The 27,915-nt window shown below is 36.1% G+C and overlaps 1 protein-coding gene across 3 annotated transcripts in view; it reads left to right on the top strand.

The window, feature by feature from the left end:
- gulp1a (GULP PTB domain containing engulfment adaptor 1a) overlaps positions 1 to 27,915 on the top strand; it is a 152,550-nt gene that overhangs the window by 69,693 nt on the left and 54,942 nt on the right. The window contains exons 1-2 of one of the 3 annotated variants that reach the window (XM_066688127.1): positions 17,466 to 17,625; positions 26,643 to 26,724. In XM_066688127.1, the coding sequence (XP_066544224.1) occupies positions 26,697 to 26,724 (28 nt within the window). In that variant the 5' untranslated portion in view covers positions 17,466 to 17,625; positions 26,643 to 26,696. The other 2 variants (XM_066688126.1, XM_066688125.1) reach the window with 2 other exon arrangements.

Below are 27,915 nucleotides of genomic sequence, written 5' to 3'. Positions count from 1 at the left end.
GTAAGAAAGCAGAATATTTAGGACTGCTCTAAATTGTTAATGAAAAACTAACTTGCAGCTTAGTATAAATTTAAGTGTGGCACAACAGTGCATTGATTATTAATATCCTTAAATTTTCAGAGCTCCAATAAGTGAATTGATGCATCAAATTTAAACCCAGTCTACTGTTGCCGATTTTACATTCAGACCGTGTGTGTGATTGTTTATTTTAGTGGTAGAGCACAGTGTGATTGAACAATTTGATTAGGATACATACTTATATTGGGTTAGCAATATAGGCCTAGCGTGTTGGAAATCTAAAGCAGACCTTTTGTTTTCTTTCATTTTATGTTTTTGCAATTCATCCATTATTCATGATTTCATTCATTATCAATAACTGCTTCATCCAGTAGAGGGTCATGGTGAGCTGGAGGCTAACTGAAGGGGCACAAGGCAGGGTACACCCTGGATGGGACACCAGTTCATCACAGGGCAGTACACTCACATGTACATACCAATTTAGAGTAGCCAATCAACCTAAGCAGCATGTCTTTGGGATGTGGGAAGAAACTAGAGCACCTGCAGAAATCCCGCATGGACACGGGGAGAACATGCAAATGTCACACAGGCGGACAACCCAAGGCATGTCTATGGATTCCAGACTTCAGGCAGTTACTCACTACAAAGGATTTGCAACCAAGTATTGGAACTCACAATTTAATTCATGATTGTTACTTTGTCCAATTACTTTTGAGCCCCTAAAATTGGGGACCACATATAAAAATGGGTGTAATTCCTACGCCGTTCACCCAAATTGGATGTAACTACCCTCAAATTAAAGATGAAACTCTACACTTGAAGCACATCTTGATTGTATCCTATCACATCCATAGTGGTGGTGTACAGAGCCAAAATTATGACAATTGTGTCACTGTCCAAATATTTGTGGACCTAACTGTATATCATTTACAGTTGCTACACATATACATAGGCCACAATGGCAACTAAAAGGGTTGCTACTTTGAGCACTGATTGTCAGTTCAGAATAAGGCTTCAGAACTAAGCCTTTAATACTAAGAATAATACTCAATAATAATCGTTATGCATAATATTTTTTACATCATGATCTATCCCAAGATGCAGATATTTTCTGAACAAAAGAAGAACCAACTGTTTTAAAATTCTTTCTTTGACCTTGCTAGGAAAAGAAGGTTTCAGATAAATTAGTGTTGTATCTCATTGCCTGACATGTTTTATTGTAAAGAGAAGGCAGTGGAAAGAATTCTGTGTTTATATTACTCTGAATGGAGGCATGTGGACTTGACCTTATTTGCTTCGTAATGTGTCAAACTGTACAGTGTAACTCTGATAATATTTCTGGCACAAATGTAGAATTTATGAAGTGACTGTAGATTTAAACAATTGGAGACATCTTGGGAAGGCGTTCATCGCACAGTGGATTGACAAAGGCTTCCGATGACACATCTTTGTCTATATATAAATGTGCGTATGTATATACAGTACTGTGCAAACATTTGAAAATGCTTTCAACAATAGACGTTAATAGATTATAATTATCAATTAACTAAATGCAAAGTGAGTGAACAGAAGAAAAATATAAATCAAATCCATATTTGGTGTGACCACCCTTTGCTTTCAAAACCGCATCAATCCTTCTAGGTACACTTGCACACAGTCAGGGATTTTGTAGGCATACAGTCAGGTGTATGATTAAACAATTATACCAAACAGGTGCTAATGATCATCAATTCAATATGTCAGTTGAAACACAATCATTAACTGAAACAAACAGTTGTGTAGGAAGAATAAAACTGGGTGAGGAACAGCCAAACTCCGCTAACAAGGTGAGGTTGCTGAAGACAGTTTACTGTCAAAAGTCAGACACCATGGCAAGACTGAGCACAGCAACAAGGCAGACGGGGGTTTCCGTATGTGCTGTCCAAGCTCTTTTGAAGAAGCACAAAGAAATGGGCAACGTTGAGGACCGTAGACACAGTGGTCAGCCAAGGAAACTTACTGCAGCAGATGAAAGACACATCATGCTTACTTCCCTTCGCAGTCGGAAGATGTCCAGCAGTGCCATCAACTCAGAATTGACAGAAAACAGTGGGACCCTGGTACACCCATCTACTGTCCGGAGAAGTCTGGTCAGAAGTGGCCTTCGTGGAGGACTTGCGTCCAAAATACCTCCGACTTGGCAAAAAGACCAAGCGACTCAACTATGCTCGAGAACACAGCAACCTAGGTGCAGAAAAATGGCAGCAGGTGCTCTGGACTGATGAATAATAATTTGAAATATGTGGCTGTATCAGAGGGCAGTTTGTTTGCCGAAGGGCTGGAGAGCAGTACACGAATGAGTGTCTGCAGGTAACAATGAAGCATGGTGTAGGTTCCTTGTAAGTTTGGGGCTGCAAATGGAGTTGGGGATTTGGTCAGAATTATTGGTCTCCTCAATGCTGAGAAGTACAGGCAGATACTTATCCATCATGCAATACCATCAGGGAGGCATCTGATTGACCCCAAATGTATTCTGCAGCATGACAACGATCCCAAACATACAGTGAAAGTCATTAAGAACTATCTGCAGCATAAAGAAGAACAAGGAGTCCTGGAAATGATGGTACACCCCCACAGAGCCCTGATCTCAACATCGAGTCTGTCTGGGATTACATGAAGAGAGAGAAGCAACTGAGGCTGCCTAAATCCACAGAAGAACTGTGTTTAGTTCTCCAAGATGTTTGGGCCAACCTACCTGCCGAGTTCCTTCAAAAACTGTGTGCAAGTGTACCTAGAAGAATTGATACTGTTTTGAAAGCAAAGGGTTGTCACACCAAATATGGATTTGATGTAGATTTTTCTTCTGTTCACTCACTTTGCATTTAGTTAATTGATAATATAATCTATTAATGTCTATTTGTGAATGCATTCTTACTTTACAGCATTTTTCCACACCTGCCTAAAACTTTTGCACATTACTGTATATGAGTCCATTTCCATGTATAATGTATTTATTATTTTCTAGTGGAACTGAAATCTTATGTTTCAAAGGTATTTGGAACAATTGTTGTAGAAGTTGTTTTTAAACAAATGTGTTTTCAAACACAAGCCATGCAGGAAATCATTTCTGACAAATATCCCAAACTATTTAAATTAAACCAGTTCAGAAGAATTCAATAGTGATTTGTGTGGTAGACAAAAAAGGAAGTTACAATACTTGATCAACCAATCATTGATACAATACAGGTTAACTTTTACATTAAAAAATATATATATATCCCAGAAGCTGATAAAAATGCCTATGAGATTTTTATTTTTGAGGTATTACATTTGATATATTCAAAAACCATGTTCTCCACAGGGTTCTGTTGGAGCTGTATAATGTCTGTAAGAAATAAACTACAGTAAATTATGGACACTGGTTTATTAGCTTCAATGTTTTCAGCCTTTGTCAGTCCGCTCCTAAATTAGGCATCTCCCAAGATTGCACTTCTGACTTCTGGTATTTTCATCTTACCTGCTTTGGCAAAGTACTTGACACTTTTTCTAAGAGGACTGCTTCTCGATCAATTGTGGTCTAGAGCCCAGTCTAGTCTTGTATCAATCCAGTGACAATTCCCTCTCCTTGCTGTACTTCTGGCCTATTGCTATTTAGTCTCTTCACTCTCAAAATGCCTTCACATAATGATGTTTGTGCTGTATTGTTCTTTCTTTTTACTTTCTTGTTTTGGTTGTGTGTGATTTTGAAACCTGTATATTTGTTATTCAGGCTTTGTTTTGCATCTGTGCCTTTGTTAATGTAATACATCCCTTATTGCTTTAGAATCTGTCTGATGTTGCAAGAATACTCCATCCTATTTTGCCATATGTGTTTATTTAGGACAACAGGCTTTCAGTGGATTAAATAAATTGATCCATGTACTCGTAAGTGTTGACCTCTCCTAGCATGATGCCACTTACTCCATTTATCTTCCTGGGAAGGAAAAATATAATTATGTAGTCAGTTAATTGTAGCTTGATTTAAGTAGATTTAATTAATCTTCACATCTTCCCTTTGTTTTAAAAACATATTCCAAGATGGCAGTAAAGAGCTTCTGGGAGAGTGTAGCCTATATTTCTTGTAAAGATTTAGATTTTCTCAATGTATAGCTTTACACTCCTTTTGGAATAAAATGGCACACATGTGAATAGGGACTTACACTGGTGACCCATAAACATTGCAAATGAAACAATTTGAAACAAATGAAACATCTGGCATATACAAGGTATAATACAGGTGGACATTGATATGTGGGCCAAACAAGAGACTGGTTACAGCATTAGAATGAGGCATACAAGCATGATATTGAAGGTACATTGATATTTCATTTGTCCTAAATTGTTAAGGATATTTTTTAATAACATTTTTTTTTTTTTTTCTGCCTGTGTGTGTGTGTTATCTGTAATTGGCCACAGGAAAATTGGTTTGTTAGTTTATGTATTCATTATTTTGCATTGTTTGTTTATCTTTTGTTAATCCAAGCATGCATCTTTTCATACTTCTTTGTGTTGTATCTGTAGTAGCTTCAGAAAAATTGCATCTCAACATTACAAGACCATTACAAAGTGTGCTGGTCTGACATTCATTAGTATAATACTGAAAATAAATTATATTTAATGGATTTTAGTAACAGGAGTCAATGTCTATTGGTCACTAAAATGCACAATATTGTGATCTAGTGATGCTAATTAGTGTCAGACATTATGAATGGTTGTCATGGAATTCAAAATGCACTTATCTATGTTTAGTGCGATTTTAAATTAATATACAATAAGTGTTCAACCTAATGTGACTTTATCAAGCTGGTGTGAAAGTTGCATTGACCCAATTCCAAGATAATCTAAATATTAAAAAAATAAAAATAACTAGTGTTGTGTTCACAGGGTTTGTTGTCTTGGCTATAGACTTCTCAACAAATATCCATGTAAGAAAGCATTTATATTACGTTAACAATTCACAAAGTTAAATATGGCAGTATCACAAAATCTTTTTGCCAAAAGCATTTGCATTCTTTTTTATGCTTAATTATGCAGCCAAACACAGATAATGATAGTATTTTAGAGCTCTAACCTTTTCCAGCAAGATTGGAGTCATTTTAAGACCTGGGATAACATTTTGTTCTAAATATTTTTTTAATTCACAATATTAATTATTATTTTTAATACTACTATTATTTGACTTGCATTCAAATCTATAAATGTAGAATCTTAGAAAATGAATTTACAAGTAACCCAAGTAATGGGTTAAAAATGCAATATACTGCACTTCATCAGTCAACTAAATTCTCCATACAGCATCAGTTCTAGCTCACATAATTAAGTTATCAGTTTGATAACCTGCCTATAAAACATACGGTTTACCCGTTTAAGAAATGATGGTTAATGGTAATATTTTGGTTATATCATGTGCCTCGCTTTTTTATTTTTGTGATAATAAATACTTTGTCACTGCAGTTTTTGACCCTAAAGTTTTGCTCTACATATTTGGAGAGTATCTGTGTCTCAAGAGCAGTTTTCCCTTTCTAATACAGGTGCTACATGTTTATCAATAAAAGTGGCTCTCTGCCAGTCAGTTCCATAGTCTAGAAACAGGTGGTCTGCAATCTCTTTAGTGTGAGTAATACGCCAAGACCCCCCCCCCCCCCTCCCCCAACACCAAATAAATGCAAGATAACCTAGGCAATTAAAATACTTAATTAAAATCTGAGATGTCGGACTTGAGAATGATTAGAAGAGGAGAGTGAGATTAAAGTATTTGCTTAAAGAGCATGTGTCTACATACATTTACATGAAAGACATGTTTAACTGCAATGGACATTTAGACGTTACAAAGCACTTCATTGCTTTTAAATAAGGATGCCTGCACTTTAATTGACTGTGCTTTCAGACAGAGCATGTTTGGGTTATTTCACTCTAATGATCTTTATATGTTTAATTCCAAACAAAAGCTGCAAGATGCCAATTTATAAAAATCTGCCTTTGCTCGGTTAGAAATTGACTGTCCTCTGAACAGAACTAGAAAGTGGCAGGGAACCTTTCTTGATATTGTGATTGTCTGACTCGGATCTGACCGAACACACATTCAGATTCACGATGCACCAAAATTAGGAACTGTATTACTTAAATCTTATGTAATGAAGTATGACAGGTAGAATACATTTCCAGATAATGTTATTAATATACTTTCTTGATTTCTGTTTATTTATTTATTTATTTTTTGGGGGAGGTGGGGATAGAACTAACTGCAGCAAATCACTCACCTTTTCAAAGTGTATTTAGTTCAAGCTGATTCATGGTTGTGAACCATGTTGTCAGTCTGATGGGGGAGTGGAAAACTAATTATAATGATTATGTTGTATATGGAATAATATAGAATTGTAAAAGCTGCAATCTTAATTATTCTACACGGCCTATTCACAGAAGATTCAATGATGGTTATGTCAGTTTTGTGCTACAGAAGATGAATAATGAAAGTCGATTGCCAGACTTGGCTTGGTATCATGCTGTCCAGCCTGTAATTTATTGTGTAGGCTTTCTGAAACTTGCTGTCACAGAGCTCCCCCTTTGGAAGTTTGTGTGGTATGGCCTTGAGAATACGATAAGTATGTATTATGTAGCCTATTATGCATGGTTAATTCTGCAGTTTGGAAATGTTTTACTCATTTCAGACTGGTGTTTTGTTGTTATTAATGCTATCAGAATAGCATGAACAGTAGGACTCAACATTTGAAAGGTCAGGGATGATACCCATTGTCTTTGAAAATGTATTATTGTAGTAATTACACTGCGTTTCTAAGGTAAATTATTAAAATAGGACATTTGATTTGTAGATAGATTAGATTTTAAAATCACTTGAAATAATTTGAAAATACAAACCAAATGACATTTCACATTCAATGAGTATCACGCCTTTATATGCATGAAAGACAATTTCAAACACCAAACGCTCTTAAAACTATGACGGAATGTATCAAATAAGTGTATAGTCCCAAGTGTATGAAAACAAAACTATTATATTTTCACGGCTGAAATTTAAGACTGCTCCGCTGCCAATCCAGACTGTAACTCAAAACTTGAGGATTTAGAATCTATGCTAACTTCCTCTGGAACAAAAAAAATCCTTCCCCTTCCTGATAAAATAGCAAGCAATTCCATTAAAATCGCACCAATCAACCTGAGCGAACTCCCCTCCAACTGACCTGCCAGAAACTCAAGGCTTTTCCACACTTGTTTATCTAAGTGAAAAGGGTGAGAACCTTTTAATACACTGCCAGCAATTAATATCTTATTAAAACTGTGAGGTTCAAGCACATGAGAAGCTAGTGCTGGCTTATAAATCAAAGGCTCCTCTAAAAGCCCAATATTAGTCACGTCCTGCCGAACCTTAAACCATCCCCTTATAAAAATAGCAATAGATCTCCAGGGAAGAGACTGAGGTAGAGAGCAAGCTCTGCAGAGTCTAAACGCAGCCACTTTACTGCTCACCTCCACCAATCCCTTCCCCCTCCTCCATGGGCAGAAATAACATGCACTTCCTCATCCTCCGTCCCAGACAAAATCAATTAAAAGATGTTTTATCTCGTTAACCAGTGACAGTGGAGGATCCACACACCAGAGCTAGTGCCATGAAATTGGACAGACTATTAATAACTGAGACCCTTCCCCTGAAGGATAGATTAGTTATTAGCCAGTGCCAATTCTGCAACCTCCATTTTAGCTGTTCAAAGACCCCCTCCCAATTCTCTTTATTTATTCTGACATTTTTATGAGTTACCCTTCAAATGTCTACAAGATCATGAGCTCCTAAGACTGCAACCAGTTTGCTGACTGACCGTGGATCAGGCTCAAGGCCATTTCTATCAACCTTTGCACTTCTATCAACTGTTCAATTAAAATCACCCTATCGCTCTCCTGTTCAATCACTGTCCCCTGTCCAGCCTGTTCACTACTCTGATTAGCGTCTCTTCCCCCATAGCTCCAATAGCCATCTACCTGCACAATGTCAGTGCTCACCTCACTTGCTCCCTTGGGCTGCGGTGGTTTCTGTGGTAGATCCCTCAGCTTTCTCATTTTCTGCTGAAGTACCAGCTTCTTGACTGACTGGCTCAGCTGAGCCATTCTCTCGATCAGGTTGAATTATCACTACATTATTCACAACTGTTTCCTGGGATCTTTTACAATGTGCCCTACACAACCACAAACAGCATCTCATCAGTTCAGAAGTTGCAAAAATAACTCTCCTCCACTTGATACATAAATATATTGAGTTCAGTACTGGGGTTGTTTAATTAAAAAAAGTAATCTAAAAGAAGTACCATGTTTTAATTCCTAAGATGTACACCCCAGTGGGATCATAGTAATATCTGACCATGGCAACTCATTTTCTAAAGATGGCAAAGCATTTGAAATTGTAATTTGCCTTGCAGACAGCCACCCCCTCAATAACTAACCTCTCCTGAACAGCTCTCTGTAGTACTCACTTCTAACTAACTTCAACAACTTTTGCAAACTCAATACATTTCTCAACACTAATGATTGCATCAACAATGATTTATAATAGTGTCTCTGAATTACTTTCTCAAAAGAGGAATCGGTTCCTTTTCGTACTCTAGCTCTCGTAGCCTTGATGCTAGTTAGCCACCCACTAAGGCTAAACTATTATTAAAAAAACAGTAACCACCCAGAAATAAAGAGAATAAAGAATAGGAAAAATCGCCCTCGCCACAAACTTCATACACACCTCATCCTGCCAGCCGCCATGACAGACAGCAAAAGTAGATAGATTTGATAGATCAATATCTATATCTATACATCACCGTGGTACAGTGGTTAGCACTGCTGGTTTCTGCCTGTGTGGAGCCACCACGATGGATTTGAAAGGAATCAATATGTGCTTTAAGTGTAGACTTTCATCTTTAATTTGAGGGTAATTACATCCAAATTGTGTGAATGGTGTAGGAATTACACCCATTTTTATATGTGGTCCCCCCAATTTTAGGTGCTCAAAAATAATTGGACAAACTAACATAATCATGAATTAAATTGTGAGTTTCAATACTTGGTTACAAATCCTTTGCAGTTAATGACTGCCTGAAGTCTGGAACCCATAGACATCACCAGATGCTTTGTTTTTTCCCTGGTGATGCTGTGCCAGGCCTGCACTGCAGCTGTCTTTAGTTCCTGCTTGTTCTTGGGGCGTTTTGCCTTCAGTTTTGCCTTCAGCAAGTGAAATGCTGCTCAGTTGGATTCAGGTCAGGTGATTGACTTGGCCATTGCAGAACATTCCACTTCTTAACCTTAAAGTCTTGGGTTGCTTACTCAGTATGCTTCGGGTCATTGTCCATCTGCACCGTGAAGCGCCGTCCAATGAGTTTTGAAGTATTTGGCTGAATCTGAGCAGATAATATAGCCCTAAACACTTCACAATTCATCCTGCTGCTTTTGTCAGCACTCGCATCATCCGTAAATACAAGGGAACCCTTGGCAGCCATATATGCCCATGCCATAACACTACCTCCACCAGGCTTCACAGATGAGGTGGTATACTTTGGATCATGAGCAGTTCCTTCCCTTATCCATTATCTTCTCTTCCCATCATTCTGGCTCAAATTTGATCTTTAGCTCATCTGTCCGTAGGATGTTGTTCCAGAACTGAACAGGGTTCTTTAGATTAGTTTTTTGGCAAACTCTAATCTGGTCTTTCTGTTTTTGAGGCTTACCAGTGGTTTACATCTTGATTGTAGACTTTGACACAGATACGCCTACCTCTAGGAGGGTGTTCTTGATCTGGCCATCTGTTGTGATGTTGTTTTTCTTCACCAAGGAAATAATTATTCTATCATCCACCACAGGTGTTTTCTGTGGTCTTCCGGGCCTTTTGGTGTTCCTGAGCTCACCAGTGCATTACCATGTAACAAATAGTTGATTTGGCCACACCGTGTCTGTAGTTTGCCTTAATTTATGTCAATTCAGTACAGCTGCTGAGTTGGTGAAAGTAAATAGGTTGAAGGAAAGGTGATTTAGTCTAGGACTAGCAGGATTTCAGTTAAGTGAGTTGTGCCAGGTGGATCCAGTTAGGTGTGAATTGGGGACAGGTAGACAAAAGGGTACTTAAAGCTGCTGTTGAGAGAGCTGCACTGTTTCTCTGTGGGGAAAAAAAAGTCAAGCAGTTGACCAGGGGACAGAAACTATGAGAAACTATGAAACTTGCAAAATTTAGAAGCATGTGACCACTACAGTGTCATGTTTGCAGAATGATTGCCTTCCTAGATTAACTCATCCAAGAAGATTTCATTTGTGAACATTGTCAGCATGTTGAAATCCTATAGATCAAGGTTTGTGATCTTGAGGCTCAGCTTGTTGTTCTCTATTAGTGATATAGGAGAATTAGTCAATCAGCCCATGAGAGAGATGGTGTGCACGCCAAAACCTAGGAGAGTTGAGACAGTAAAGTGTATAGAACTGCTGGGTTACAGTAGGTTGTAACTGCAGAAAAGGGTTCCAACTGCTGGACACCGAGTTGGACAGTGATGGCTCTGAGGGTGATGGGGCTGGGTAGCATTATATGTCAGAAATTACATTAAGGTAGAAGAACTCAAATTTATATCCCAGTAATGAAAAAATCTTTTGGGGTTAAACTTTTGAATAAAAGATCTGGAGGTTTAGTGGTAGGAATGTTACAGACCACCCAATTCAGATATTCAGAAAGATGTTGCATTTTACAATGTAATCAGTACTGCATGTAGCAAGGATGTGGGTGTTATAATGGGGGATTTCAATTTCCCAAACACAGACTGGGAAAGTCCAGTTGGGACTACAGAAGCAGAAATAGAAATGGTTGAGATGGTAAATGACAGCTTTCTAACTCAGTTTGTCAGGGAACCAACCAGAGAGCATGGATGTATTAATTTGATCATTGCAAATGACCAAAATAGTCAGAGGGACACTAGTTTGAGAACACAATATGATTAGCTTTGAGGCATTATTTGAAAAAACAAGGACCAAGTCTAAAACAATGATCTACAATTTTAGAAAAGCAAACCTGGAAGGTATGAGGCGGCACTTAGAAGAGTTAGACTGGAGCACACTGGATACAGATTCAGTTGAAAATAGATGGTTATATTTTAAGAATATACTACTTGAGGCTCAGGAGAAATTTGTACCAAAACTTTGAAAAAGCAAAAAACATTGGCCAAAATGGTTTTATAGAAGTATGCAAAAAAATATCAAGAGAAAGAAAATGTTGTATAGTGCATACAAATGGGATAGAGATGAAACAAAATACAAAGAATATGTTGAACTGCAAAGAGATCTTAAGAAAGGGATCAGGAAAGCAAAGAGGGAAATGGAGTGAAACCGCTCTTGGAGCTAAAAGTAATGCAAGGAGCTTTTTTCAATATTACAACAGCAAGAGGTCAATAGTGCCTCGGTTCCACTAGCTTAAGCATCCATGCTGAGGACAGATGCATCCCAGAGCTTTATGTAAAACCAGGCCGTTGTGAAGTCCATGCCCTCTTATGGGAGGAGCAGAGCTATTTGTGGGTTTGGTTTTTGTTCAGTTTTTAAAACAAAGACCGAGAACAACACTATGAGCAATAGAGCCTGATGTGGAAATTATTTTTGTGGCGATTTTATTCTTTATGCTTTACATGATTGGAGACAGCGTAATAAATACACATTTCTGTTAAGAGATATTAAGAACTGAACTTGTGTAGACATTATATTCAGACAATCATTACATTACCGTAAGAGAACGTTTCCATGTGCAACAATACAAAAAATTGCCATTTAGTATTATCGTTACTGTTATTATTGTAATCATCATCAAGATATGTGCTAGTAGATATGCATTTTAAATGGCACAACTTGACTCCCTTAACTTATTACTCTTACTACAGATTTGTAACTGCAAACGACACTTTTTGCCGTTTTATTTTTAATGTATTTAGCAGACTTCCATAACCAGGGCAAGTTGCAGTTTAAATAAAATAAACACGTTTCACGATTATTCATACAGTAACAGCAGCTACAATATAGAAGGTTATAATTAAAGTGTGCACATTTCAGTCATGGCGTTTATGGACGCCACACGTGCACACGATAACTAAATCGTGTTCGTACTGATGGTCTCTGCGGGGCTGTTCTACAACAGACTAGGGATCGACCGATTATCAGCCTTGTCGATTATTGGATCCGATATTCATTATTTTTCCAATAATCGGAAACTTTAATTTGTGTGATTTCCAATAAGATAGGCCTACTTTTTTTAGAGAGACTGTTTCCTTGAATGCTGAAGATGCAATGAACATCACAATAATCTATGATGAAGTTGCAACAAACATTACAATAATTGTTATCTATTGCTATGAAGACAATACCCAGTACATGTTTTTTGTGGACTAACAAAGGGATTTCATTCATTAGAGGCAAAAGCAATGGCTTTTAAATCGGTCACACCCTGCATATAATGCACTTTGTTGCAGTAAAAAATGGCTAACGTTTGAGTTTATGCAGTGATATTTTTGTGTAACGAGTCAACAACGTCAGTGCTAATGCAACTAGACCGCTAACATTCGTAGAATGGTAACACATACTATGTAACACATTACTTGCCTATATGAGTTTTACATGATAGGAGCTAGCTAACGTTAGGAGGTTTAGCAATGATAACACGGCGAGCTGGTGATTGACAGGTGAAAGGGTGAGCCACTGCAATGGTGGAGATGCATTGAAGCACGCTTTAAGTTACTTGCTTCACACGGCAGAAAATCTCTCTGCTCACCACCCTCCTCCGTACCGAGTGAGCGTGTTTTTAGTGAAGTCACAGCAATCAATGCGAGTAACAGGAGCCGTCTCCCAGGAGAGCTTGCGGAACAACAAGGTGCTTTTTGCACCACAACATGGTGCTGAACTGGGATTACTGAGGGGTTATTGGGGACAGGGACTTGAAGAGAGGTTTAATTTTAAGTTGTATTTATTTTTACTTTATTCATTCATTTTTTACAGGGAATAACCTGATGGATTGTCTGTAAACAGTTAAATGTACCTGTTTTGGGGAGCTATTGGGTTAATTATTTGTATCTATTTCAGTTCAGTTTACAAGAAATGCTGCTACGAGCTCCCTGCACTTTATTTTTCAAAATATAATGTTTAAATGTTCTGTTTTCTAGTATTTAATTAAACATTTTTAAACGCATTTAAAGGAAGTTTTGTGTGGCGTTTGTGCGTGCGTGTGTGTGTATATAATTGGACCCAATTATCGGTTGTCGGTCTCCTTGATCACTAATAATCGGTATTGGCCCTGAAAACATATCGGTCGATCCCTGCAACAGACCTGCACACCATCCAGTTGTTCATAAAATATTAATAAAATCGTCTGCTACCGATCAGATTTATTATCCTTAAGTTTATTTTTAACTAGTCACAGCACTACACTGGGGTCCTTTGAAATCCGTGTTCAGCAAGTTTTTAATACATTTCGGATATTAACTGTAAGCATTAATTGTTTCTGTACGTGGATTTCACTCCATGCTGCTAATAAAACTAATTTCTTCGTGATCCCACAGGGCATTTGAGATTACATCTTCTGACATAATGTAGCTGATCTCTTCCCTGTCTGTCTACAAGTCAGACACCAGACGAGCATGATGGGTCAGATGGCCTCCTCGCATTTGTAAACTTTCTTCTTCTGTTTTTGCTGTCTCTCTGATTTGGTTTGTTTTGATTCCTCAGCATGATGATGTCTTGCTTCACTCGCAGTGGCAACTCGTTTTGGACTTATATTGAGGGTTTAAGAGCAACAGATTCCAACTGCAAATGCCACACTTGAAATCAAATCTAGACCTTTTATCTGCTTACCTGTAATTGAACAAATGAGGAAATAACACACACCATGGAACAGCTGAGTAGCCAATTGTCCAAATACTTTGGAGCCCATAAAATTGGGGTGACCACATATCAAAATGGGTTTAATTCCTACACTATTCACCCAATGTGGATGTAACTACCCTCAAATTAAAGATGAAAGTCTACACTTAAAGCACATCTTGGTTGTTTTCTTTCAAATCCATTGTGGTGGCGTACAGAGCCAAAATGATGACAATTGTGTCACTGTCCAAATATTAATATACCTAACTGTGTGTGTGTATGTATGTGTATTCATTCAATGTTTCATATTTTGTACAAACCATTTAAAATAAACTGTTCATTGATTTTTAGAACTGGAATATTTGGTAAGAGAAAATCCATGTATATTATTGCCTATTGTACATCTTTTCAGGAATTTTAGAAATTCTATGACTTGTATTCAATTCCAAATGTATCATTGGATTTTACTTGCCAGTTATTTACAAAGAGTTCTCTGTAACATTGCTCTTGTTGTTTTCTCATTAAAAATATGCTCATATAATCAGACCATGCTGTCAAACAGGGAAATGTCTACAGTACTGTTGTAACCTCTAGTTCCTCAATTATAAAAGAGCATTATCAATTGGAGACTATTCTGTTTTGCCTTGTTCTGACATTAAACACTTGACTGTTTCTTGTAATTGGCGATATGAAATTGGTGAGAAGAAATGCCAATTCGTAACCTATCGAGTTTTCTTACTTTCAATCCAGGGGGGACTTAAAGGCCTAATTGCTTGCTCTCGCTCTGAAATAAGTTTCATGTAGAAAGGTGTTTGAAGTCATGTCGTGCCCAGGGCAAGCAATAATCATTATCATTATGTATTGTTTGTTTTCTACCACAAGATTTATGGTTTTGGACTAAATATAATGCAATAATATAGATAAATAGATTAAATTCTAAAGAAACCTATAAATCAAGTAATTGAGAGGAAATAGGACTTTTTCGGCAACAGCGCGGTATTTATATGCATTGCATTTAAAGTGGTCAGTACAAATTTGGATCTGTCATTCACACACTTTTTCCCAGTGTAACCGGTTTTCTTCATCTGATGAAAATGGAAAAAAAGTCTCATTCTCCAAGTAGTGACAAAACGGTGACAAAAGATTTTTGTATCTGGACTAATGTCACACTAACTCAAAATACATGGTATATCATACCATAGAATTCAGTATATAGAGCTTTTCCCTGTGTCTTGAAACATCAGTGAACTTATGTTTTCTTTGAGTGTATGTTTCTATTTTCCTATTAAAAAAAATACTGTCAGTTAATATTTAGTCCTGTACATGCTTGTACTGTTCTCTGTAATATATTTAAAATTATTTAGTTATTGGTCTAGAATGAGGCATTATGGTTACATTGGTAACTGTGAAATAAAAAGATAACTAAATACAATGTCCTCAGTCAATAGTTTGTGGAGAACTTTCAGCCATTCAAAATTGATTGAAGATTGACGAGAGAAGAACAGTTGTTGGTTTCAGCTTTAAATCAAATCAACCTTTAAGAAGTGAAGATTTGGTTTTATACTAAATGTTGGTCTGACTGAAGCAAAAGTGACAGTATTTTTAGCATTAGCTTAAACAGTTATTTTTCAGTTGCTTAAAATGGAAATGGAAAAATATAATCCACATTTAAATTCCAAGTGAATGTATCCATTTTAGTCCAGGGCATTTAAAAAAAGTGTCACCTTTGCTATTTAAATATCATGTTTCTCAACCTGTTAGTGCTTTGCCATTAAGTTATGCCTGTTTTTAGTGCAAGACCTAATTTGAACCAAAAAGTGGTTGTAAATGAACATTGCCTTACCTTATTTAGGTAGACAAATGATCTACAAAAATACATCCCAACTGGAATGGTGCAATGAAATGTAGTATAATTTAAAACAACCCTTTCTCTTTTTTGAGATCCATTCCTAGGGATGATTAGTCAGCTTTGGTTTAATAATTTTTAAGCATTTGTCTAAAAAGGCTTAGTGTTTCACTATCTGGTTATGAAAGGAGAAGGGAGAAAAAATCACAATAAAAGGTTATTCACAATAACCTTTGTAACAAATAAGATAAATAGGTTACAGAAGGGCAGCATATTTTTTGCACCGATTTCATATTTAAGAGCTATCTGGTAGTGACCTCTTTAACAATCAATATGTAATGGCACATCTTCTGTCATTTACAGATAAACGTGTGGAATGCATAATCCATTCCTTGATATTTTGAGTCATAAATATGTCCAAGTTAAAGCACAATATTTACCAATCCATTGCCACCCTGACCTTTAAGGTCTGCATTGCCAATATTGTGATTTAACTGTAAAAATCTTAGGAATCTGTCATTTGAGTGTGAACATTGTAGCCTAAGGGGATTTATACATTGTTTTTCCAATGTGACTTTAAAAAGACAGGAAAAACACTGTTTTCATTTAAGCTTAAGCACTTCCTATTGGTGAAGTTTCAGACACAACAAATGCAATTCCTATAATAAGAAATAGGATTAGGCTAGATATTTGTAACAAGTGGCGGTAGATTATTATATTACAGTGAAATTGGTGGCAAACTTAAAACTGGCACATTTGAGAGGATCAGTCCTGAGTACCTTGCTCAACTGTAGTGAGTTGAAGTAACCTAGAAATTAACAGGAGATTATTTAAGAGCAGATTTATCATTAATTCCTAGTTTATTTTATCTGATTAAATCAAATTGATTTTGCTTTTGAAGTTCCAGCTTTGAGAAATGGGAAGAACCATGCATTTCATTCTGCTGCTATATAAAAACATACTCCACCTCAGTTGATGGTAGATGTATAATTTTTTAATGATCACTGTTATTGTGTAATTTGTACCAATAGAGAGATGGACATACTGTATAGAAAATAAAATTAAAATAGAAAATCACAAAAAAAACCTAAAACGTGTTACCAAATAAAAAGTTCCTTCCTAGTTCAATTTCTCTGGCGAATACTAATTAAAAATAGTTACCCAAAACTAATACTGCACAACCTAGTCCCAGATTAAACCCAGCAAGGACTGACAAAGTGGACTGCCTTCCTCTTTCAAGTTTGTTTGCAACTGAACACATAATGTTTTCCGGTTGCTTCTGTGAATCATTTCTTCCAAGCAAAGAATAATCAGTCAATAGTAGAATTCTTGAGCAGTTGTACATGGAAAAAGGGGTGTCAAATTTCAGTTGTGCATAACACGGTGGTGCTGCCAAAATGCAGTGTCTTATGGAAGCAGTTAAGCAGATGAGGGGGGAAAAGACTTGCATTACAATGGTTATTTAAATTTTAAAGTAGCATTGTTTATTGTAAGATTAGGAATATTTTCAAAATACAAAACGCCTCCTACAAACTTTAACATACGAAGAGGAAACTTCCTCTTAAAGGTGTTTATTTTGGGGGGAAGGTGGGTGGGTGTGTGTGTGTGGGGGGGGGGGGGTTGAGTGAACAAAAACAGAGTAATGACATTTGTTTTATGATATTTCTGTTTTAGATAACATATTTATACTAGGAAAGAGACAGAATAGCTTAAAACTGTTAGGGTCATACATAGTGTTACTGAGCAGTATTTTGCTGAGTTAACAAGCCCATGGTGCCTTTTACCATAATACTGTACATATCACCATCTGTCCTACAGCTGAAAACTATTAAGCTCTGCATCGACTTCCTCCTCAGAATTCCTCTGTTTGAAAGCAAGTAAGTAGGTCCATTCTGTTTGTTCGTCTTCTCTGATTTTCTCTGTTTTCTGGTCCTCATGCAAACGAATGCAATCCCAGAGATTGTTGCTCTTTGTTTTGGGTAAGGATTTTATTGGTATATTTTGTTTTGTGAGAGAGAGAGTGAAAAGTATGCCTGAGTTTAGTTTAAGAAACACTGATCTTGCTGAGGAATATACCACAATGTGGAACGTTAATAAACATACTATTTTGTGATGTCTCCTGATGTGTTGCGCTAAGCAAGCAAAATTCCAGGGTTGGTGAAAATAGTCAAAGTAACAAAGGGTCATTGTTTTTAGGTGGCATTATGGTCCAGACTGCTGTGTGTGTTTTTGTAGAATGTCAAACGCATATACTCTGGCAGTGTGTTAGCACATATGGTTCAAATTAGTGAAAGCAGAAAAGGCTCGGAAAAAGTTAGATTTTCAAGATTGTTTGTGTAATCTTTATTCTTTAAAAAGAAATGGTAGCAGTATGTAGTAGCTTTTTTACGGCTTTATTTTGCTGAAGTTTTTATTTTTGTGGATTTTCCATTGCTGTTTTTTTTTTTTTTCTTCTATTTTTGTCACCTCCGTTTTGTTTTTAAGAAGATCGCTGCTTCTCATTCTGGCTATCGAAGTAGGTTGTGTTGCATATTTCCTAGGGTTCTTTCATGTGTGAATGTTTTTCTGTATTTTGCTGACATTTAGGTGGACTGTTGTGGTATTTTAAAGTGAAGGAAACCTATAATTGAAAGTCAAACCACTAAACCAAATAAGGAACAATTTATGACACTATATGATATACTCTATGATACATGTTAAGAGAAAAGCTTCATTTTGTTTAATCAGCAATGTACAAAAAAAAATGTATAGTAAGTGACTGCATTTGACTGTAAACAATGTTTTATTACATACTCTATATACCCAAGACATTTTACTCATGTCATTACAATCATTGGAAACGGTAATAGTAGTTTAGTAGTGTTTGTGAATTGAATAATAAGCTTTCCACTGTGAGGATATTAGCCTAGATACAAACTTAAAAACTAATAATGAAATCCAATTGTAGCACCTTTTTAACCTGTCATTTTCTTGTTTCCCCATTGGTAAATTGTTTAAACGTTTTGCTGACAATTATCTTCAGATGTAGAATGCATTTTCTGAAGGCTATAGTTTGTGTCACTACTTTCACATTAGTACAATTAGGCAATGTATTTAGACAAAAAGGAGTGTCTCTATTCGTTGTGAATATTAGGTTATATAACATTTGGTAGTCTTTACCTGCTGTTTTTCTTCACATGTTGTTGTGTTTATTATGTATTAGAGAGTTTGAATTAGAGATGCAGTGGTTCTGTAGTCCTCAGTCCAAAACCATATAGAAACCAGTTCTCATACAATTCAAAACTGAATACTGCCAACAAAAGATGGAACAAGAACCAAAACCAATACATATACTTTCACCATTTAAAGACTGACAGTTAAGACTGCAGCATTTCAGGAAACTCACCCCTAAGTTCAACTTCCATGATAATTTTAGGGTTGTAATGTAGTAAGTTGTGACAAGACAAATTTGGTTCTGACAGCTCTCGGTATGGATAATTATAGCTTCATGCAAAGATGCTCCTTTGTGCTTCACAGATTGAAAACCTGCTACTACCATTGTGCAATGTCAACAAATTGGTGACCAGGGTTGCATCATCATTTTGCAATTATGCAGCTGCCTGATTTAAAAGTACATTTTACTAGAAACATATTTCCGATCAGATTTTTCCATTTATTTTCATTTTTCCTTTATTGCACGTTAGCCTATATCCTCATGAGAAACTACTAAACTATTTCTGTTTTCAGTTGCTGCTGTTAAGGGGAGATCAATTAAATAATTGAAGTCCACAAAACGCATTAATTGCACTTAAAGCAGAGATTATTAACGTGAGGTGCAACCTTTTAAGACAGGGGTAACAAATAACAAACTTAAGTCTGTGTTCAGTATTCCTAACTATTTTATCTTGGAATAGTGGTGCAATTGTTGTGATGCATTTGAATTGTATTAATATTACACCTTGTTCAACTGAAAAAGAAGCATATGTAGCCTAGTATTTATAGTACATACTATTTCCTTTGCTGTGGAAAATTTGTTTTGGGATTCACAATTATAACTTGTAAGCCAAACTGACCTGCATCTTCATCAAGTTCTAAGGGTTGCAAGACCATACATTAGTTTTTGTATTTAATGTACTGCTTTTGCTGTAAATGTAAGAATTTGCAATGGTACCCTACAGGAAGATTTATTTTAGATTTAAATCTCAGTTGAAATTATAAAAACATCAAGTTTTTCAAGATGCCTTAGAAACATCACATGTGTATGTTCCCTCTGATAACCTACAACAAATAAGTATGTTGTCTGGTTGATTTAACCCTGTATAAGAATCATCAAAACAAGGCAAAAGGCAATTACTGCAGGTTTATATAAAGCTGTTGATCAGATAAACCAGATTATTTTCTGGTTAAACGAACGAAGAGGTGTTTGGATCAGAGTATGAATGCAAGTTTATAAGTTTCACAACAATGTGAATCACAGGAATGCCGAGGGGCATTACGATCTTTTGTGATTAAAAAAAAAAAAAATGAACCTCATACACTGTAGTCTATGTGATTGAGCCTCTGCAAGCTGCCAGGTCCCTGGGGTATTTGTGAATAACACTGTTGATGTACTTGACAGCTGCAGAATAAATACCTTATCATTAACTTTGGGCACAGGAGCAGGTCTTCGAACATGTCTCTGAATTTATCATTTGAAACGAAAAAAATTGAAAAGCTGCTCCCTTGAAAGGAGATAATGTCTAGGTATTAATTTTTGAACTGATACTCAAGTGTCAGAATGTATATTTACTTACTATTTCCATTTCTGTCCATTACATTTTAATTGAGCTTGGTCTTCAGTTTGGAATGATGTTTCCATCTGAGTTGACACAGCGTTTGAGTGAATTACAGCAACACCTTTTCTCCAAGAAACGCTATTTACAGGTGTTGCTGACCACTGTCCTGGCCACATAGTCCATTCAGTATAGTTAACAATTAATTTCACATTAAATTCTGTAAGAGAATAGATATTTAAAATTCAATTTGCTAAGTATTTCTTCCTCCTGGTAAAATATGAAGATAATTCAATTGATTTGTAGTTTAGCCTGAATTCCATGTAAGTCTAGGAACACTACTGCACATTCAATAGGGAGTTAGTTAAGGCATATTTCATTAGGAAACAGTTGATCCCCTACCTTTTACCCAAGCAAGGTCACAGTATGCCTGAGTATGTAATGATAGTGATTGAGAGGCACATTCTTAATACAGAGACTATATAATATAAGGATTTTCATCTTCATACTAAATTAATGTATTTTACAATGAGCCTGATTCACTTAATGAATATTATTGATTTATGTGAATGTGCACTTAATACAAATGTGGTGAATTAACTAAACCTATCTATGAGACAGTTGATCAGACTCTGATATTAAAATCATCAAACGTGTTATCACTACTTGTCTGTTTGGCAGATGTTGCATAAAGAAGATGGGCTACTATGCAGGGGGGTTGAAAAAGTAATTTTTAAGCTACTGGAACCAACAAATGTTTTACAGGATACAAGAAATGAGTTTTGACCAGTTTTAAAAGGAATCCAGCAGTAGAGCTGACCACTTTATTATGGATTTGTATATTCCATCTTTTCTTATTTATATACTTCAGAATAGGTTATTTCTCGAACACTGGATAGCACCTGTGGCTTGGCGATTGTATTTGCTCTCTTGTACATGTTCTGTTCCAATTCAGTCTCTATTATATGCCCAAAGTTACCTGCTTCCCTGCAAATTCACATAGAAAAGGCTTAAGATGGCTTCCAAGCCTGGCTACTGTCAATGCCAATTTGACTTCACATTGCTCTTTGAGACAACATTGTTTGCTATAAATACGAATGAGCAGAGAGCAGCAACCTTGGGATTACTTTGCTGTTCTAGTTGGTAACACAGGGCCACTCTGCTAGGACAGTTCTATAAATTATCCATTTGTCTCAATGTTTTTGCTACCCATGCAAAAGGGGTGTTTGGTGTCAATTAAATGCTGTTGTTTTTAGCTTTAATCATTACATTATATTTAGACTTGTATTTGCTGTATTAGTGGTCAAAAAATGGTTACTTAAGTCTCTATTTGTATTTGTATGAGGATCTAATATTTATAGAGTTTGTTTAGCAGACAACTGGTGGTGAAATACAAAATTCATTGTCACAGTGGAGTATGTGTGTGTGTGTGTGTGTGTGTGTAAGTAAATAATAATATAACCTGTATATATAACATGTATTGCCCAGCCTTTTTTTGCTAATGAGTAGTACCTGTAAACAGTATTTGGCACAGGCCCCAACACCAGCTTAGTCTGGAGCCAAAATGGCGCCTGCTCACCAAGGTGCTAAAGTTCTACCCACACTTGAGGAGGCATACACTCCATTCCAATATGTATATCAAAAATCAAATCCTCCACACTAAAGTTGCCATTTTTAGGGTATTGCACTCCTTTAATATTCATCTATAACCAGGTGCCAAATCAACACCAACTGTCAGCAAGCTAAATAAATTAATGATGGACATGTACTGTCTAGTCAAGATTCCACATTTTTGGCCAAAAACATCAATAATATTTCATTACAACTTGATATTTCTAAGCTTGTTTTCCATTAAGGTTTAAAAGGTGAATAATTTCTGCTTTTACTTCCCTTAAAAATACTTGCGCTGTATAGTATCCTTCCACTTAGTTCTTTAATTAGGACTGTGGTGGATTATATTTTCATGCAAGTCACCGTGGGTATGGGCATCTGCAAATTAATAATAAAAATGAAAACACTCAAATACCCTTTAGCAAAAGTATTATTCAATTTATTTTCCTCATTGGGTGTACGCTTTTGCTGACTGTTGCTGTGTAATTAATAAACCTCCTTTACTGTTATTCTGAAGTGTAAAATCTCCTGCTGGAAACAAGCTTGATTTCCAGATTTAAGTTTGTCGTTAAAAAACTGTTGAGTAAAGTAATCTGCAGCCCTCCAGGGGAACCCGATTTGTGGTGAACTGTGACAACAGAAAATTAATGTTATAAATAAAGTAAAAAATCAGCGTACAATACAGTAACAGCCAATAAAATGCCTCGTGTGGTTTGTATACAGCACCTGAGGCCCCATAACACAGTGCATGTGCTCATTGTTTTAATTAGCATAATTTTTCAATTTGAGATGGATGGTTTGTGCTTTAGATTTGTTAAAACATTGTGTGAATCGTATCTTTCTAATGATACTTGACCAACCATTAGCACACTTATACCACCACTGCAGTGAAAGAGAGAACTATTATTTTTACGAAAGGGTTAAACAATTGTTGCATTTTTTCACAATGTTTTGGTGAACATTGTCTAATTAGGCAGTCTTAAAAACCTGTTTACTGTTTTATAAGTACTGCACACATTTCAAAAATTAATTAGATCATTCTTCTGACTTGAGTTTGTATCTTGGCTTCACCACAGAGGGTGTGTGGGACGTTCTGTTTTTGTTTTTATCCTCCATCTCAAGAAAAAAAAATGGAATTAGATCAGATTCTCTTTTTAAAGTAAACTATAAATCATTTCTACAATACAGTCTTATCAGTTCTCCTACCATCAATCTGCAATTGAAACTGCTGACAATGTTATATGTGTCACCCCAGCTACTAATGATCCTGATGAAAACAAGAGTATGTATATCAGGGGCTTGTCCTTGGATGGAGGGTATTAAAGACATGCTTTTCAGAGCATAAAACACAAGCTGTTTCTAGTGACCTTTTCTTAGACTCAGACCCTTTTGAAATCCCAATGACTTCTAATGCATCCCTTTTTCATAAGTATGTGCAGACATTCTTTCATGGCTATTCCCTGTCACAGGTTTTCACTTCTCATTTCTCACTATTTTCACTACAAAATTTTCTCTGTGCCTAGTTTTGCACCACACCCTGCTGGAAAATTATTTCTGAAGTCATCTATTTTTGCAAGGCATTAGTGTTCATCAGTGAAGCAAGTGTGTTTTTTTGAATGACCAGTTGTTAAAGAGACAGATTCCTTTATTTTCCCTATATTTTGCCTTAGAACAGCAGTTTATGTGCAAAAATCTGTCAGGGTAAGATATTTTAAAGGAAAACTATTGAAGTTTAAAAAGTATATGTTGTAGTGTCAAAGTAGCAGATCTCACAAGTTTAGAAAGTCATATTTGTACACTGTGTACTGTGGGTGCTTGTTGGTGTTGTAATGTCTCTCCCTTTCAGTAGTGAGACTGGAATGTGGCAGCAGGGTGACAACTCTGTCACAAAGCACTTAGTGATGCTCCTGTGGTGAACAGAGGGGCAAAGGGGGTGAACAGCTTAGGACCAGAGCCCCCCAGTCAGACATGCCTCCCTGGGACAGCTTACACTGACCCCCTCACTGGTCATTGGCAGCTAAATTCACACTCCAGACCCCAGAACGAGAAAATTTGACATAAATCTGTAACACACTGTGGCCCAGTCAGTATGCAGTGGAAAACATTAACATTGCATCACTCCAACAACGAATAAGACCACATCCTGAAACCTGTAGTAACATTAAAAAAAACTTTACTCCGGGTACCACTTAAAGTTCTCCTACTCTGTAAAGAAATTACTGGTCTGTTTCACTGTATGAGAAAGAGAAACTTAAACTCCCAGAGAAGAACCCAACATCCAGCTTCATCTACTTTGATTATATCCAACATTCAAACCCTACAAATATTAACCAAACAATGTCAGTTGTCAAGTAGCTCAAGGAGTGTAGCTTTTGGGTTTCAGGATGTCATCTGATAACAATGTCATGACATTAAGTTTTTAGTTTTTGGTGTATGACATCATGTTGGCTATAACACCTGTCTGTACTTTTTGCCTTGCTCCTGTGTAGGCAAATTAAAAAGACATGCACTAATCATTCCAAGATGTAGAAGATGTTTGAACTATTAAGCTAAATCTGTTTCCTTATTCAATTAGTTAAGTGATAGGATATGTTGTAAATGTATTTACTTTAAGAAATCCAGTTATCCAAGTATTAGATTACATTTCGAATAACTAAGTACATTATAGGTCTAAATCTTTTATGTCATTAGATGATTGAAATGTGTCTTTTGTCCTTCTCAAAGAACAGACCTGTGAGTTTAATTTATTTAATGTAATTAAGCTTTCTTTCACTGAAACTGAAGGCCTTTTTAAATTCCCCTTTTAAAATCAATGTTTTTATTCTACATAAATGAGCTGTAGGGACACAGGTTTTCCCATCCTGGGCCTGAACCAAATCAAACTCCCCATGAATCGCAAATTACAAACTTATACCCAATTGTGGTTATTTTATTGTCAGTGACCACTATAAAGTAATTTGCAATTTGTGGGTAGATCATAGTTTTTAATTTGGTCTAGCCCTTGGTCGCAATAAAAGGTGTAAAGGGAGCGCATATGAAAATTGTTCTAGTATGGATACTGCTGTTACAGAAGTGGATGGTTGTTGGGCAAGCAAAGCAGTGTGGGTGTAATGTCTTCCTTATTGAACTGCATTAGTATATAGGAGTTGCCATATTAGTATTATATGTGAGGGTGTGAGGGGCATAATGAGATTATCATGTCCTACTGCACAGTGGTTTGGTTGAGGCAGTGTAGGCCTACTTGCTCCTCAAATGTTCCTCCAATAATCCTATAACATCACCCAATTTTCTGCCTACATTTAGCAAGGACAAAACTTTGTATTGAATGGAGAATTTAATCTTGGAGCAATGTAATGACAAATAATTGAGCTGTTGGAAAAGGAAAACATAAAAACCTTTTCAGTCGCCATAAGAGCTCCAGTAATGCCTCTCCAATCTGTTCCAAAGCAAAGCACATTTGTTGAAATTTGCCGTAATCCATTGTAACAAATTACTCATGGTATATTTTTTATTTTTTCCTCCTATTTGTTTTTTGTGAAATCAGATCAATATCTATGCAAAGAATCTTTTGAGATTTTACTTTTTATTATAAAGTATGCCAATAACTTGATGTGAGATACTAGAGTTACTACAGTGCTGGTTGTGCCTTGGAGGTGTGTTTGGCAGTGTTTCATTAAAAGAATACATGTGATTGATAGATACGTGTTGAACTTTAACTAAAACAAGAAGTTTATTTTTCATAGCCTGACCTCTGAATGCTTCCATGACGCACAGACACAAACTGCTGAAATAACCCAATTTTGAGAAGTTGCATCACATCCTTTACAGTAGCCCTTGAAATAAAGTATGTTTATGTGTTGAATTAAATTGTTTTCATGGGCTGATATGGACTAATAATGTAGCCCTACTTTTTTTTTTTCTAATGTTACACACGATGGGTCAAGTTAATATATTATTAAACTAGTAATGGAAATCAAAACGTTAATAATAGTTCTTCCACAATCATAGTTCAATTATATTACTCCTCTATTTAATTCTATAGTCTGTGACCACTCTCGCTCTCTCACATTGTAGCAAACTTCTCCAAGTGATGCATGTTGGGAATTTTTATTGGAACAGGAACTGGAAAGTAACACTCATTACATCTGAACCTTTATTGCCAGTGCTTTTTTTTTTAGTGTCACAGCTGATTTATTAGTTGATACTAATAAGGCATAAAATAATCCCAAACATATATATGAAACAAGTCCCAATGAAAGTTTAAATTAACAAATAGATTGTGCATGTTTTTTTGGGGGGTTGGGGATCAAAGACCCAATTCCTAATCCTAAAGGTTCCTGCACATCATCCATTTGAATAAAGACTTTCTTCGAGAAATGCATTTGCAGTAATCTATGTCTTAGGATGTATTTTACACAGAACACTCAAATCCTAGGAGTCCTCTGCTGTGTGGTTTGATTTTTTTCCTTTTATTATTCTTTGTTTGATCACTGTAAATTCTTTTAAGACCATGGTTTATCTTCCTACTGTAGGTGGAACCACGGCAGATCAAAGAAGCTTGCAGCACAAACATAACATTTTCCAACATGAACCGTGCTTTTAGCAGGAAAAAAGGTAAGCGTGTGTGTATATGTGTGTGTATGTATATATATATATATATATATTTATTTTTTTAAATTTCATCAATGGAAATTAATACATGTTTTGTCATCCCCACTACTTTGAAAGCATCTTGCCTATGAAAATGTATAAGACATACTTACAGCAATGCATTTACACTTCATCAATAATGTATGTTGATCAGAAACTTGATATTCAGTCTTTTCTGTATTTTCCTAACAGCTTGAAACATTTCTACCATCTGTCTCCTCCCCCCCCCACCCCTCCCAAATTAATTAATACATTCCTGATGTAATAAGCAATGGATCCTTTGGGGAGAATTTGAAGCCCCTAGTCGAAGGAACTGGTGATAATCATGCGTTAACATCCCCATTTTCCTGTCAGATGTTCATTCAGAAGATAAAGATGGTAATTGCTGGAGGCATATCTCTTCTCTTGGCATAGTTTAAATTTATTTTTACTTCAAGTAATGAATTGCCAATCCTGGTAAACAAACACCTTGGGTGTTTGTCTTTAATTCATGGATAGAACTTGACTGTATTGTCAAACTTTTTTGTTCTCTCTTTTCCTCTATTTTCTTCATTGCTTAGCATCTCCTACTTGCATGGATTTGGAATTCAGAAAACTTGAAGACTAAATTTGCTGTCTATATATTGAGAACACAATGGAAGCTGTACATAACTTTTGAATTCTAACTGTTTTACAGTCAACAAAAACAACATTGTCGTGTTTCTCTGAATTCATTTTCAGCTGCTTCAGTATTTATTGGGTCCCCCACTGCACACCACAATCTACTAGCCCTGTAACTCATTCAGGGTTTTATAAATGTCTATATATTGCATTGTGTCTTTGAATTTTTGAAAACAAATCATTGAACAATATTATTTGTTTGAAAGATTAGAGAACAGAGGATATTAAACAGGAACAAGCAACTCTAGCCCTTAAGTAGCACTTTAATACAATAAACACTACTATTAAATAATATTATTTTATTAAATCCTACATTTTCCGAGGGGATTCACCTTTTGTTTATCAAATTGTATGACTTTACAGGAAATGTTAACAAAATATTAAAATGTGTATAAATATAAAGTAAACCTTTTGAGTTAACATTGTATTGCCTTTTAATTCAAATTTATTGAATACAGTGCCTTTTTGTTTTAGCATTGAAATAATATATTTTGT

This window comes from Amia ocellicauda, chromosome 16 (genome assembly GCF_036373705.1).
Source record: "Amia ocellicauda isolate fAmiCal2 chromosome 16, fAmiCal2.hap1, whole genome shotgun sequence".
Taxonomy (NCBI): domain Eukaryota; kingdom Metazoa; phylum Chordata; class Actinopteri; order Amiiformes; family Amiidae; genus Amia; species Amia ocellicauda.
The sequence above is the reverse complement of the archived record's forward strand: the minus strand, read 5'-3'. Positions and strand labels throughout refer to the sequence as shown.